We start from the raw sequence: 15612 nt of genomic DNA on the forward strand, positions 1-15612 counted from the left end.
ACCAATTTAAAAAAAAAAAATACACAATTAAATGGTTAAGATGTACACAAAATCATTCAGTGTGGCTTGATGTGAGACGCACCGTTCTAGAGAAACTTGCCGAGTTAGAACTGTTCAGTGGCGGTGATAGGAACCAGACGTCCAACTCTGAAAGCTCAGAAAATGATTACATAAAATGGTTAGATACATGATGTCTAATGTCTGGCACATCATGTTAACAAAGTTTTGTGATAAAGATTTGACTTAAAGTAGATTTTAGTCAGTTTAAAGTAGATTTTAATCCATTCATGGTGGAGGGGCACATGCAGGGTGTTATACGGCAAAATAGTTCCGAAAGAAAACTTATTTTTCATGACTATTTTACTCATTAACATTACATACAAAAACTCAGAAGACAGCTGTAAGCTCAATGCTGGCTTTGGATGCTAAGTAAAATGGCTATATTCCTGTTGAAGACATTGTGATCCCTGGCTCCCATCACCACCACTGTAAAGAAACCTGCGAAGCCCCACTGGAGACAAGCTGTATAATGGTTAGATACATGCTGTATAAATAATCACTGGCCACAACTTAGTAAGGCGTGGGAATGAGATCCAAATGCGTGGCCATGACTTAATAAGCCATGGTCTTGTTCCCACGTCTTACTAAGTCATGGCCACGACTTAGTTATATGTCTTAGCATTATTTTTATTTATACAGGATGTCATCATCAGGGCTCCGTGGAAACCTGATTCTGCACAGTTAACCATTCATATCAAACCACTGTGAATGACTGTTTATATCTGAAGGGCTGGATTTTTCAGAAAATTTGATACAATGGTGAAATTCCCCTTTAATGGAGTGGGCAAGGCTCTGTCCTGAATGGATTTCGCCAATGGGTCTCTAATGTAGGCTGTACACATGAGGTATCAGGGGGAAATCGGCCAGCTGGACCGGGAATACGATACTTTCCCCCCGGAAACTTGCAGCCGGTACCAACATTGTGGTGCGTTTGGAGGGAAGGACATGGCGCCCATCAACAAGTAGGCTTCTGTGGTCGGTTTATCACTTTACTTAGTCCAGCTGTAATCTGCCCACAGCCTGCTTTTGTCTACGACAGTATTTACAGTCGAGTGGAGACGTACACGAACGGAAATCGGCGCTTTGTATTAAGTCCTGAAAAAACTGGCCTCCTGAAGAAGTTCGCGCTGACCGCGCAGCGAGGGGAACCTCTGTGTTCAGTCTGGCTGCGAGTTCAAACCCCGCACTCAAGAGTGCGTTCCCCTGTTCCTCGCCTCAGTAAGCGGTCAGCTTTGGTTGAGTTCAGCAGCCCATGAGGGAGAAGAGGAGCTGAGCGGGCTCCGCTGGGGTTTTCAGGCTGAGGAGCAGCAGGAGGGAGGCAGCAGCTTTTCGCCCAGAAAGATGGCACACCGAGGGGGCATTTCTACACACCCCTGCAGACCTCTTCCCTTAGTCCTCCTCGCTTTGGTGGTCATAGTGATGGTCTACACTGTTGGAGCAACAGAGCCGGACGAGGAGTTCAAGGCAGAGGTATTTTTTGAAGTACAAGTAATGACAGATGTTTTTAATGTAATATCAGTAATACAACAGTAATCATTTTGGATTTTTTTCATATTGACCGGGTCGATTATCTAACCTCTCTGCCCATCTCTGAGTGAAATCTGCATGCCTGTATGTAATGGATGACGGTTTGGATTTATTATATATATATATATATATATATATATATACATACATACACACACACACACACACACACACACTTTAGTATATGCTCATGCAGGCATACACTCAAATTTGGAAAGTTAAGTCTCAGACAACAAACTCAGTGCTTTTTGGATCATATTTTGGGGTCATTATTGCACTGCTGCTATTTTATCATTATTATTTTGAAGCACATTCTAGGTTTGATTGTTGTTGACCTTCACCATACCTCAGTCAGCTCATGTGTTTTGAGAGTGTTTTCTGCTCCCTCCTCACCTGGTTAACCTGTAAATCTTCTGAAAGTCTCCAGCCCCACTGTTTAGGCTATAGTGTGGCTTTAGGGTTTGGGTGTTTATACATCAGCTTTTCTTCGAGGGAGTGAACACACTGGAGTGCCTCTTTAACTATTTAAACTGTTGACTCACATAGTGATAGTTCACACTTGGTCCTCTCATGCTTAAGTATGTCCTTTGTTTTGGGCTGTTTAGAAGTTAACTTTTCACAATTCAAACCGGTGGTGTTGCCTGGTTGTTGTTACAGTTAGTTGACTAAAGCAAGGCAGCTGGGGAGAGTGGCCTCAATCTATAAACACAACAGTTTCTAACGGTGTCCTTCTTTCCCTGACTTAAAGGGGCACTCTGGCCAAAGTGAAAAATGTAACCATTACTATATCTGTTGTAAACCTGGACACTAGCTTCCTACAGTGATGCCACAATAGTATCAAGAGTGCGATTATCCAGTCTAAAGACTAGGAATACTAGGAGTAACCCCATCTGATGATGTATGGTGGAGGTGGGAGGAGTTATTGGAAAAACTACAAGCACTTTGGAAGCAAAATAGCTAGTATTACTGCCAGGAAGCCATCTGTATTTGTAAGCCTCATGGATTGCATGCTGGGTATTGTAGTAAAAAGAACTATAATGGGCAAAAACACACAAAGGATACAAAATCATAAATCTTGTCAACTGTTGAGGCAGAGAGATGATGAATAACATTAAATGCTTGTTTTAAGTAAGAATGCCTCTAAGTAGACTAACTTTCTCTTTCTTCTCATTGTCGTCTCCCTCTGTCGTTCATCCAAAGTCATGGCTGAGGACCTACGGCTACCTGTCCCAAGCCAGCAGACAGATGTCCACCATGCAGTCAGCTCACATTCTGTCCAGTGCTATCAAAGACATGCAGCTCTTCTACGGCCTGGAGGTCACGGGCCAGATGGACGAAGCCACTGTGAAGTATGACTTTTTAGTTGAAATAAGCTTTAACCTGTGTGCAAATTTGTGGACCCTCTTGCTGTTTTTTAGAGAGAGAGGAAGTGTTTGAACAGCACTTTATTCGTTAACACCCATTTAAATGGGTGTACATTTCTGCTGCATCAGCAGATCCATTGAAACAATGGAGAGAGTCATTATCAAGCAGAGTGATGTGAATAATATTTTTTTCCCCTCTCAAATCTTTACCATATGTTTTAATGCACTCTCGCACCTCGCTTTATTTTATTAGTTTTCTTGAATTTTACCCAACTCAGTTCGTATTAGCTAATGAACAGGAGCTCTGCTGACTAAATGTTCTGCTCTTAAGTAGTAAAAAAAGTAGGCTGGAGCGTTTCCTCATATTTATCTAACTATGTTTTCTTATTTAGACTAATCCAGATTCTAATTTGTTTTGTTTCTTTGAAATATTGGCCTACTTAATAGTTCCCACAAAACAACGAATCCCAGAGACTGCATTACCGTTTAGATCCAATCATAAGTTTGCGAGCCACTGACCCTAATTTTCCCACATGTTTTGGTGAATGTGAGCGCTCCCTGAGTGGCTGACCTCCTGTGCTTTCAGAGCTATGAAGCGCCCACGCTGCGGAGTGCCTGACCGCTTCGAGGAGTCGAGCGAAGGAAGTGTCAGGCGAAAGCGCTTTGCTCTGACAGGACATAAGTGGGATAAAGACAAACTAACTTACAGGTGAGAAATGGAGGGGGGGTGAGACCCTTTGACCTCATTTTTTTGGAGAAATAAACACTGTTCAGCACCAAGTGCTACGTTTCTCTCGTAAAGATCGTGAAAGAAAAGTTTTAACCTGCTTAATTATAAAACTGTTGCTTGACTTGTGATGTGCTAATTACTTATTCATTCCATAGATTTTTAAAAATTTCTTAATATTCAGTCATGAAATGCAGTTATTCAGAGTGGTTTGATTTGAAACGATTGTAAAGAAACATATGAACTCAGGTGTGTGGTGGTGATAGGAACCAGGGGTCACAGTGTCTTCAACAAACATAGCCATTTTATTTACTGTCGAAAATGAGGCGTGAATCTACACGTGTCCTGTTACTTTTTGTATGTAGTGTAGTGGGTGACAAACTACTGATCAGTATGAAGAAATAAGTTTTCCTTTGGGTACAGTTTTTCCTCGCAGTGCCCTACATGTGGGTCTCTGCCATGCATGTATAAAGTCCATTTTAGGCTAAGCACCTTATCTTAAAACTATCATAAAATATATCGTAGTACTTTTATGTGATGGATCTTTTAGAGGCTTTAAACTCTTCAGACGTGTGGTTACTATCACCACCACTGTGAATTCCAACTTGGTAAGTTTCTACCTCTACTTCTTTTCTAAATGATTTTGCTTATGCGGGAATTCTATAATATTGGTGTAATAGCCCTTTAATTGCTATTCTAATAAATATAAACTTCACCTGAAGTTGTTAATGTTGCGGATAAGCTAGCTGTAAATAGGTTGTGCTATTTTGTTCGCTACCTTTCAATCATTGTTAGCCACACTATTGTTTTGACTCAAGTACTCCTGTAATTTGGAGACCAGATGTCTCCACAGTAGGGTTCCGCTCTGGTAATTGTGATTTATTTTCTCTTTTCTCTCAGCATTCAGAACCACTCCCCCAGAGTCGGCCAGCAGCAGTCCTACGAGGCCATCCGGAGAGCCTTCCGTGTTTGGGAGAAAGTGACTCCCCTACAGTTTGAGGAGATTCCTTACCATGACATTAAAAACGGCAGCGAAGGGCCTGATATTATTTTGCTCTTTGCCTCTGGGTACCATGGAGACATGTCTCTCTTTGATGGTGAGGGAGGGTCACTGGCTCATGCATTCTTCCCTGGTCCTGGGATGGGAGGGGACACACACTTTGATATGGATGAACCCTGGACACTCAACCAACAGGAAGGAACAGGTAAGGTCAGATCTGTTGGTACACTGTAGAGCAATTTTGCACAGAATGGTTAAAGGAGAAATCCACCCATTTTTCAAAACTTCTGTATGAATCATTGGTTAAGATGTGAACAAAGTTGTTCAGAGTGGTTTGGTTTGAAATGCTCTGTTCTAGGGAAACTTGCAGACTCAGAATTGTTCACAGTGGTGGTGATAGGAACCATACATCCAAAATTTCCCCTGCATAAAGTTATTACATACAGTGATTACATTACATTTTTTTGCGGAGATTCTTGTAGTTAATGTCTTTATCTGATGTATTTGAATTTCAGCTGCGCTCCCGCTTTCGGAATCAGCCAAAACTAATTTAATTAGTTTGAAAATGCAGTGTCTGCTTTTTTTCTCCCTTGGCCTACATCTCCAGGCGTTGACCTGTTTTTGGTTGCGGTTCATGAGTTGGGGCATGCACTGGGTCTGGAGCACTCCGATGACCCCTTGGCCATCATGGCTCCCTTCTACCAGTGGATAAACCCAGAGAGCTTCTCCCTGGGCAAGGACGACATCAGTGGGATTCACCAGATCTACGGTGGGTGCACACATACAGTCTGTTACGCTACATTCTCTGTACAATATTAAACCCTGTGCAAAAGTAGGAGACTTTCCATGAAATACATTTCCAGTTAAAACAGCCAAGTACAGGTTATTCCTTCAGATACCTTCAGAAGAAAGGTGAGAGTCAAAGGAAAACCAGAAGTTTCCCAAACAGGAGTTTAGATGATAAATGATTAAAACAAACAGGGAAAATTGGACCTGCAAGACCTCATAGACCACCAAAACGGTCCCCACCAGATGGGGGAGCCATGGGAGGTTAGGGAACCGGCCCTGTGACCGGAAGGTTGCCAGTTCAATCCCCAGCACCAACAGTATGTGACTGAGGTGTTCTTGAGCAAGGTACCTAACCCCCGGGTGTTGCGGATAGGGCTGCCCACCGCTCTGGGCAAGTATGCTCACTGCCCCCCAGTGTGTGTGTGTGTATGTGTGTGTACTCACTAGTGTGTATGCAGTGTTTCACTTCACGGATGTTTCACTTCATATCTGCGGGTGTTTGTGTCCATCTTTACGCTGTGAAAAGACGACTCAGAAAAGATGTGCAGAAGCCTTTACTGAGAAAATGAAAAAATACAGAAAGAATATCTGCAAATCAAACAGTGTTGCTGCTGCAACCAACTTCTAAGACTAAACTTTGGAGGTGTGGAAAATATTCCTGCAGATTTCTTTGAAAAACTTGAAGCACGTCTCCAGATAAGAATGGAAGCTGTAATAAAGAAGAAAGATGGACACACTAAATACTGAGAAATGTGTATATACAGTTGTAGAGTGGTCTCCGACTGTTGCACAGTACTGTACATTTCAGATTAATGCTGTGGTTTAGTGCATTAGTGCAGGATGTCATACTGCAGTCTTGCAGGGCTGGTGTGTTTTTAGTGTTTTCCTTGCTTTAGCATCCCTGAACTGCAAGTTTGAACACTCCTGTTAATGCTTAGTTTTTATTAGAATGAAATGCTCCTTGTAAAGGCTAAAAGAATTCGAATTCTAAGTCTAATGTGGAAAAAAATTCTAATTCCATGATGTGCTATCTGTGTTTTATTCATGCAATGCTTGCCCAAGTAAAATGCGTCCAACTTAGTGGAATAGGCAGTGGCTGAGAGATGAACTCGTCCCAGTTAATGCATATCAGTGTAGGTCTGTTTTCTCCATTGTGGCTGATCTGAAAGCCCTGCACAGCATTGCTGAGTGAATGAGCCTCGTGGGCTTCCTGCCACAACTGCTGCTGTGTGGAAAAAAGTGTGACACTAGTTTTAATGTGTGTGTATCAGGGAATTCAATGAGTTTCACGTTTAGTGTAAGTATTAGTGATGCAGTGATGTAAAATTTCTGGGCTGATACCAATAATTGATCATTTGGGATGCATGGAATTTCCAGCCACTGAAAATAGCACTTCAGTACTTTCTGTTTTCAGTGGAACATTTTGACTGGGAAAATTGAACGATTACATTGGCAAAATAGTGTCAAAATCTAAGGCTCTGCAAATAATTTTAGTGGTAGTGAAAATGAGAAATAGTGATTTTTAAAAAAATCCTAAAACCCACTTGTTTCCTTTCACTCTCCTGTGTCAGCCAGCACAGGCGTGTTCAAACAGTTTGAGTGGTAGCAGATCAAACAGTGAAATATCAGCCATGTGCAGCTATGTGCAACTGTTTCAGTTTCTATGAGGGATGTTAGACAAGCGATTTATTATAGCATAATTTGGCAGGTTTTCTCATACAGAGGAACTCACAATACTATGTGAATGTAGCATTAGATATCTTGCCCAAAAACTGGCAGTGGAATTAAGCCTCCAATGTTCAAGAGTGGGACAGTGGTGTTATCCTTTATGCTGTTCATTTGAGCTGAAATTAATGCAGATGCACAGCAGCAGTGATAATACATACATAGGATTCTTAGTCATCAGTTGTAATTATCTTATGTGATTCCAATATTGGACTAAAATTATAATAATGAATTATTTAAATTTTTCAGCATCTAATATTTCAGCTGCCAATATACTGTTGTGTGATTACAGGCCCTCCTGAGACACCAACTACCCCGCCATTGCCCACCACTACAGTCTCATATACTACCACACCTGAGCCAGAGCCCACGACCACCATGGCCTCCACAACAACCACCAGACCCCCTCAAAGACCTACCCAGCCATGGGTTCCTCCAGCCACCCCTACTAGACGGCCCCACAGACCCAAACCCACTAGCCGTTCAGACCAAGGTGCCCCAAACATCTGTGAAGGAGATTTTGACACAGTGACCATGCTGAGGGGTGAAATGTTTGTCTTCAAGGTGAGACAATCACTGACAAATCTCTGATAGTCAAGATAAAACTAACCATGAGATGTAAAACCCTGCTAAACAGTGTTTATAAAAACAAATTCTTAGGTATTGCACAATGTTTGAACATGGCCTCCTGGAACAGAACAGTTAGTTCTCTCTGAATGTTGTTTTTCCATCTCTTCACAGAATGCAAAACATGTACCAATCTAGTCACATGTTTCTGTGTCTACATGTTTTTAATCAGAATATGATCTTCTCTCTATTTATCTGTCTATATCTCTCTTTTTCTTTCTTGCTTTCTTTCTCTTTCAGGGTCGTTGGTTCTGGCGGGTCAGGAGGAATCGAGTTCTAGATAACTACCCCATGCCTATTTCTTTCTTCTGGGTGGGACTGCCTGAGGACATAGATGCTGCCTATGAACGTCACGATGGGAAATTTGTGTTTTTCAAAGGTCAGCAGTGTGAAAATAATATGTGGGTGAATATGCGGGTTAGAAAGCTTCAGAATGCACTTCACCCCTTTACCCCTGTGAGCCCACACTTCAGTTCCTCACTGCATAGCTTGCATGTTACTTGCATATTAGTTTCACAGTAGTTAATAAAATAATTGATAGAAGTTAGGAAGTTTAGCAATGTACCAAAATGAAAATTCCTGGCTGAAATTGAAATTGAAAACAAACCCAGAACCTGTTTTTTTAAATAAGGGTTCTAAATATAAAAGACTACAAGGTAATAAATAAAATGCACTTTTATTTACTGATAAAATCCACTTTGAATAGGATGATAACAGAGAGCGGTTTGTTATGCAAGGCTTGAGTTCCATTTTTTAAGTTGTGCTTTGTACTTTGCACTGTAGATGGTGTATTAGTGAGGCCTTTTTTGCTGTATTTGGCATATTGAGTGAGACAGCCTGTTTTCATGTGATATCAAGCCTGTAATGGAGAAGTTCTTGGATGTTGTACTTCCTCTTGATACTCAGTGACAGAGATTACTGGTTGTCCAGTTGTCCCTTTTAGAAGCTCTGTTCAACACAGACCGACATTTTTTCCTCTGTTTATCTGCTGCTGCTGTTCAGAATGTTTGAACATGTCTTTGCTGACCAGCACAGGATAGCCAAAGGAAAAAAATGCCGTTGTCATTCTTATTTAAGTCATTTTTTGGAGCGTTTCCTGCGTTTTTTTCTCCTTCGTCCGATATACAAAAATGCCACCTTTGGCCATTTTGGGTGGCCAAAATTTCTGTGCATCCCTAATAGATGCTAATGAATAATATTCCTTTAAATAGTAAGAGTTGGGTTCAGAGGGGCTTAACTTATTCTATTAGAGAAAGTGGCTGCTGAGGTCGCATCTCAGATGGCTCGCCTGTACTGACACAAACTGGAAATGTAGAGCATCTTACTCATCTGATCAGTTCTTTATGGCATCCTAAAAGCACACTGGCTGTAGAGCTGTAAATATTTCCCAGATATCGAACTTTCTTCAAAACATCTGTTCCCCCGGCACCAGCAAACACTTGGCCATATTACATCACTAGTAAAGCACTCGGTGCAGTGGGGGGAAGGGGACTTTGGCAGAAGCGCTAGGCCTGGCCTTTGTTGCGTCAGCCTCCACACGCTTAACACTGATCTGCTTTCAGTTTGAGTAGAGAGTGGAGGAAGAGTGCCACGGGACAGGCTTCAGCTGCTCTGCAGAACGCACTAAACCCCTTATTAGGGCTTCAGCAGCCCCGGCTCATTTGTAAGAAATGTTGATGCGTCTCTTGCAGTGACTTGAGGGGAAACTGTTCATCCACAATACGGACTCTGTCTTCTCAGATCGCAAGAACCATAAAGATCACAGTGTGTCCTCTCAGCCTTTCACTTTCTCCCATTGAGCTCCCTTTGTTCGTCTAAGAGTGTTCTGTTGTGCCTCCCTCCCTTCGGTCCTCCCCACAGGCAGTCAGTACTGGCTCTTCAGGGAAGCTGATGTGTTGCCTGGTTATCCTCAGGACCTGTTTCGCTATGGTCATGGTATGCCTGACAGAGTGGACACAGCTGTGTGGTGGGAGCCCTCTGGCTACACCTACTTCTTCAGAGGAGACAGGTGAAAACACTATTGTTATTGTGGAAAATGTTTCAACATTTTTTTTATCTCCCTTTCTCTTTTTTAACATACACTTTCAAAATAAAGATGCCAAAGGGTTCTATGTAGCGAGTCAATAGACTGACCATTGTTGGTTCCTTAAGGAACCTTTCATGAAGGATTCTTTAAAGAACCATTTTTGTTAATGAGAAGGCTCTGCATCAGTGGTCACCAACCGTGGCCCTGCAAATCAGTCTTTGACCACTGATGATGCTGCAGCTGCCTGTAGTTGGGAGACCAAGAGAGCATAATTGCTTTTGCTCTCTGTGTGGGTAGGATGCCCCCCCTTCCTTCTCTGCCCATCATACAACACGATGCTAGTCAGCACAAGCGTCTGTTAGCTGATGTAACAGATCTGACGGTTGCCGCTTGTAGATAAAAAAAAACAAAAAACTTTTCTCTCTTGCAGATACTGGCGTTTCAGTGAAGAGTCACAGGCTGTGGATAAAGACTACCCCAAACACATCAGCGTTTGGGGCTCCATCCCTGCCTTTCCTAAAGGGGCCTTCCTCAGCGATGATGGAGGTGAGTCAGCGCTGGGGGACGGGTGCCCAGGAAAATGCCTCTCAAAAATGCGAGAGCAGGGTTGATTCGAAGCTGAGAGCAGGAAAATGTGACTTCACTGTAGAGAAAGTAGGGCGCGTTAACAGCCCCAGCTCCCTAAAGCTTAATTTCTGTTTCTGCCTTCACGTATCACTTCACACGGCTGGGCACAGACACCTTCATCCAATTCTATTAAAGCAACAGATGTGCCACCTGCACGTATGAGTGGACGCTTTGGTTCTGGGGAGCATTTTGGCAAGATTGCAGTGGCTAGACATTTCCATTTCTTGATGTTCCCATCCTGACATGCAAAAACAGTGTAAAAAAAAAGCAGAAGTTCAAAACCGTCATCATTTTAATTGTATTCCTGGTTGCAGTTTGACACTAAATGGTTTTAAAGCCCAGTGATGATCATTCTGCTTTAAATTGTAATAATTCTGATGACTGTGTCTCTTCAAAAAGTCACCATGGAGGTCTGCACCTGTAAGGACAATTCATGTTTACGTGGTTATAATCTGAACAATGAACTGTAGTAGTGATAAAAGCGGAGATAATTGCATGTTAATGTAAACTGTAGATTTTGTAGCTATAGGAAAATGAGAGGTTTTATGAAGGTCTATCAGTCAGATGCCAGTGGTTAAATGATTTCATTGTGTTGTAGTGTCTTTTAAACATTTTCAGTCCATTATTATATCCTTAATTTTATGGTTACATTCCAGTTCTTATTTCTTTACAGGTAGATTGGCTCATAGACAGCCTTTCTGGCCTGTTTCTATATTTTTACTCACATTGTGTAGTCTAAATGAACATGAGACACACAAAAATTTATGTTGCCACATAAATAACATTTATTTGCTCTTTAATGAGACAAAGACAATATAAATTCATAAATAAATCAGTTGAGTATTTAAAAAACATTAGGCAAATAAAGAGCTACATTGAAAGTAAGAGATGAACAAAATGAGCTGATTTGTCCATTGTACAAATGAGCAAATCAACAAATGTTTACGAGCCAATTCCATTTGTGTGTTACTAATTTTAACAATATCTCAATATCAAAAACCATTAATGTTTAAGTGGCAGTATCAAAACCCTTGATGAGGCCTGATCATTACTGAAGTCTGTCTGTTTTCTCCATAGTGTACACCTACTTCTACAAAGGCACCAAATACTGGCGATTTGACAACAAGCGAATGAAGATTGATCCTGGTTACCCAAGATCCATCTTAAACGACTTCATGGGCTGCCGGGTTGACTTTGATGCAGGTCCTGATATACACAACCAGTGGCCGGAGACGGGAGACCGGGAAAAAGACACCGACGACTACAAAGACGACGTCGATGACGTCGATGGCGACGATACCCATAATACTGACGATGATGTAAAGAAGGAGGTAGATGAGGTGTTTCCAGTGAAAGAGACTGATGACCACGTCATGACGCTCATCTTGGTGATTGTGCCTTTGGTCCTGGTGCTGTGCATTCTGGGAGTGATTTACGTCATCATCACCACACTGCAGAACAAAGAGACGCCCAAAGTGCTGGTTCACTGTAGACGTTCCTTACAGGAGTGGGTGTGATGCGCAACTTTCTCAGACACTCTCGCTGTTCAGTGTCTCCTCTTTCAGCACATACGTTCTCCTCAGCGAAACTCACTCCTTGCCTTCACACAACTGTGGTGCTCTACCCCATTCGTGACTCTGTTCTCAACTGAGAATTTGCACTTTTGTGTCTTTTTGTGGTTTTATCGTGAGTTTAGTGTTTGGTTCTAGTCTGTGTTGTGTGCGTTAGAGGTCTGCTGCCTGACCCGAGCCAGAGGAGGGTAGAGGATAGGCTTTTTCATGGGCTCAGGTTAGGATTATTTTCTAATGGGAATTTCTTTTAAGGAATATGCCTACAAAATTCCCTTCACATGTTCTTTTTCTTCCATGCTTTCTCTCTCTTTCTCTAGCCTATAGCCATGTTTGGAATAGCTCTGGATTGTAAGCAGTGGGTGAACATGCCCCTGAATGAAACTGGGACAGGGAGGTTGAACTGTAGATCAGTCAGTCACACCGTGGATGATGTGTTGGATTAGTGGTCGATGCAGATATTTTCACTTGCTTGTTAAGTTCACCTGAGGTTTGTAGCAGCAGTTGCATGAGGAATTTGGGTCAGAGGACGTTGGATGCTGTTCTTTGCCAGGTATGATCAGCAGATAATACCAAAATATGTTGGTATTAAAGACTGTTAGTGTATAACAGATGTGTGAAATATAGGGATGTGCACAGGTACTCAAGTTAACCATTCAAGGTGCCAGAATTCCAACACTAAATTTCTTTGGGTATGTGTTATGTTTCAGCACAGGAAGACAAATTTACAGACCCAGAATGTTTAAACAGATCTGTAGGCCAAGATCTGTTTTGCAAGTAAATCAGTCATACTTCGCTACTCCTAAACACAAGTGCATAAATGTGGGCGCGTTGCCAAGGATGTAACTGAGAAGGTAGGGGCTAAATCTCAAATGGTTAGTGCACTGCATCGGCCATGAAACGAAGGCTACTACACACAGATACTGCTCTAAATTTTACATAGGGAGTCGTGCGACTAATGGATGAATATTAATGGCTTTCTGTTCAACATAGAATTTACTATTTGGGTGACTTACACAGGGCACTACATAGGGCCATTTGAGATTCAACCAGAGTGCTGCTTTTATCACTAAATCTGATGTTGGGAAAAATGTCAGCGAAAAAAAATTGTTTGACAAACTAACTGTTGGCACGTCATTCAGGATGGAAAAAAACACCTGTAGACGATGATGAGTATCTAACAGCATCCAGTGTTAGCTGTGGTTTTAGGCTGCTTTTATTTGTTGAAACTTTCATGCACTAGTTGCATGTTGTAAGTCGTCGGCAGCAGAATTTCTGTGCAACTTGACAGTAATATAAAAACAAAGTTGCACGCAACACAATAGTCTCCTTTTCATCTGCTCAATAAACCATCTTGTTTTATGTTCACTGAAATGATGTGCGACGTGACCATGTGATGTGTTGTTGCTGATTTGATTGGCTGTTTTCAAACTTGGTGCACAACATTGAGGTGTTTGCAGCTGTTGCATCCGAGTTTCGAATGAGTTACAGAATGCTTTACGCATTATGCAATGTATTTTTGTGTAGGTTTCAAGCAATTGAAGTTAGCCTTAGCTCATTAGCTCATCTGAGACAGTCTGTTAGGTTACTTCTCGGACACGGAAACCTACCAGTATCCCTAGTGTGTTTTTGAATAATAAAACATCTTGTGAATTATGTGCAACACCAGTGCTGTCACTTTAAGTTCTCCATTAATTTCAGATTTTCGGGTCAGGCTCGGGTTTCACATTCAGCAGTTCCAGTCGGATCTGTTCGGGTCAAGCCTCAAAGCCGCGGGTCGGGTTCTGGCTTCAATTTCATGCCCTTGCAGACCTCTAGTGCATATGTGCATGTACATGTTTATGTCTTGTCTATGTGCATAAATCAGACTTTCTTTTTCCCTAATGAGCCCAAACTTTACAACTGTGGGAAAGTTGGATGTGTTGAGCAATTTCTTTGTCAGCAAATTTCTCTTGGTTCCCTCTAAGTAGCCTGAAGCAAGAGCCTAAAGTCTAACTGTTGAGGAAAGGACACGGTTAAAATAGTTTGGCTTAATAAATAGAATTGCACATACTTAGAAGGTTTACTGTCTGTGCCTATGGGCCAAGCTTGGCTTACATTGCACAGATGTTGCTGATTTAGGGCTTTGGAAAGAGAGACAGAGAGAGGAAGAGAGCAAGAGAAAGCGAGGGAGGGAGGCAGAAGATGGGGGGAAGGGGCTTCTTAGCCAGCCAGCATTTCCTTCTCTTCAGTTCCATCGAGTTTGCCAAACCAGGGGGTGGAGGAGGGGAGCTGAGCTGGGGCGTGGCCCTACTGTCACCATGACCTACATTAGCATGGCCTGCAACTCTTTCTTATGGGTTTCTCTCTCTTGAAGAGGGGGGAAAAAGTCTGCCTTCCAGTGGAGCGTTGTTTTCTCTGCCGTGTTTTTACCACAGGCTCCCCTTCCCCAGAGCCTTTGTTTATGAGAAGCATTCCGGCCTTGGCTTTCTCTCCACTAGTGCCTCTGCAGGCTGAGCCGGGGCTGCTGTGATAGGGCTCACTGTGTCTCACATGGAGCTCTTTGTTTTTACTGAGCGATGGCCCAGCCACCGTGGGCTTTCCTGCTATTCGCCCAAACAAATTTGTGCATTTTCAGCAGAAAATTCTTTTGTCTGTCAGTGCCTTGAACATCGGCCTTTAATGTTTGAAACCTGGTTCTTTGTACTGTGTTTTTAGGAATGTGTTTTTCTCCTTTCTTAAACTTCTTTGATTAATGGACAAAAGGAAAAATGCTTTTTTTTTTTTTTTTGAATGTCTGATTTACATTAACATTGTTTTGTATTAACAAATAATTGACTGAATCATGCAGGGCATGTATTGCTTTTTTGTACACAGGTAGCCTATTATATCTTGCTCATAATAAAAACAGGTTGTACCAGAAAAAGTAACTGAAAACAATTCCTTTTTATGCCCAGCTTCTCCGGCATGTTTATATGAATAGCATCAATGCAGGACAGTGAGTGGGAAGAAGCAGAGGGAAGAGGACGTTTGGGAAACTAAGTGCTTCACAGCAGCAGGGGGTGTCTGAGTGTATCCTCCTGTCTTCTGTCCTAATTACGCTATTTCCTTCATTATGCAACATCCTACCACAGGAATATCTATGATCTTTTATAGCATTTGTTGATGGTGAAAGTTAAATTTGCATATGAGACGCCTTTCCTTCTATTGTTGGGAGAGGAATGTGAGGATGGATGGATGGATAGATGGATGGATTCTGGCTGTTAGTACAGATCCTGGCCATTTCTATGCCTTTGGAGCTGCCCAACTGAGCCTTTTTTGGGAAGTTTAAAGTGAAATTCCACCAATTTTTAAAAAGTTTTCTGCATGATTAAATGATGCAGATGCATTATAAAGTCGTTCAGAATGCTTCCATGCACTTGTTCGCAGTGGTGTGGATAGGAACCAGACATCTGAAGTGTTTAATATTTGTTTGGATAGCCCACTGATGCTGTGTAGATACGTATCTTACATTGAACTTATATTCAAAATGCATATGACTATAGAACTAAGTTTATATGAATTTCAGCGTATCCCTGGTCATAACACTAAGC

The 15612-nt window shown here is 42.0% G+C and overlaps 1 protein-coding gene across 1 annotated transcript; it reads left to right on the forward strand.

The window, feature by feature from the left end:
- Window positions 1-908: 908 nt before the first annotated feature.
- mmp15a (matrix metallopeptidase 15a) lies at window positions 909-14949 on the forward strand. The gene is made up of 10 exons (XM_017724364.2): window positions 909-1530; window positions 2788-2936; window positions 3538-3660; window positions 4579-4883; window positions 5286-5447; window positions 7485-7756; window positions 8060-8198; window positions 9680-9827; window positions 10276-10391; window positions 11550-14949. The coding sequence occupies exons 1-10, from the start codon at window positions 1402-1404 to the stop codon at window positions 11987-11989; spliced, it is 1983 nt and encodes a 660-aa protein (XP_017579853.1). The 5' UTR covers window positions 909-1401; the 3' UTR covers window positions 11990-14949.
- Window positions 14950-15612: the final 663 nt, after the last annotated feature.

The sequence above is a fragment of the Pygocentrus nattereri genome, chromosome 8, assembly GCF_015220715.1.
Source record: "Pygocentrus nattereri isolate fPygNat1 chromosome 8, fPygNat1.pri, whole genome shotgun sequence".
NCBI classification, from domain to species: Eukaryota; Metazoa; Chordata; class Actinopteri; order Characiformes; family Serrasalmidae; genus Pygocentrus; species Pygocentrus nattereri.

Coding starts and splice junctions, on each gene's coding strand:
- mmp15a (XM_017724364.2), top strand. CDS start 1,402: ATGGCACACCGAGGGGGCATTTCTACACACCCCTGCAGACCTCTTCCC. Junction 1,531..2,787: donor ACGAGGAGTTCAAGGCAGAG/GTATTTTTTGAA, acceptor GTTCATCCAAAG/TCATGGCTGAGGACCTACGG. Junction 8,199..9,679: donor GAAATTTGTGTTTTTCAAAG/GTCAGCAGTGTG, acceptor TCCTCCCCACAG/GCAGTCAGTACTGGCTCTTC.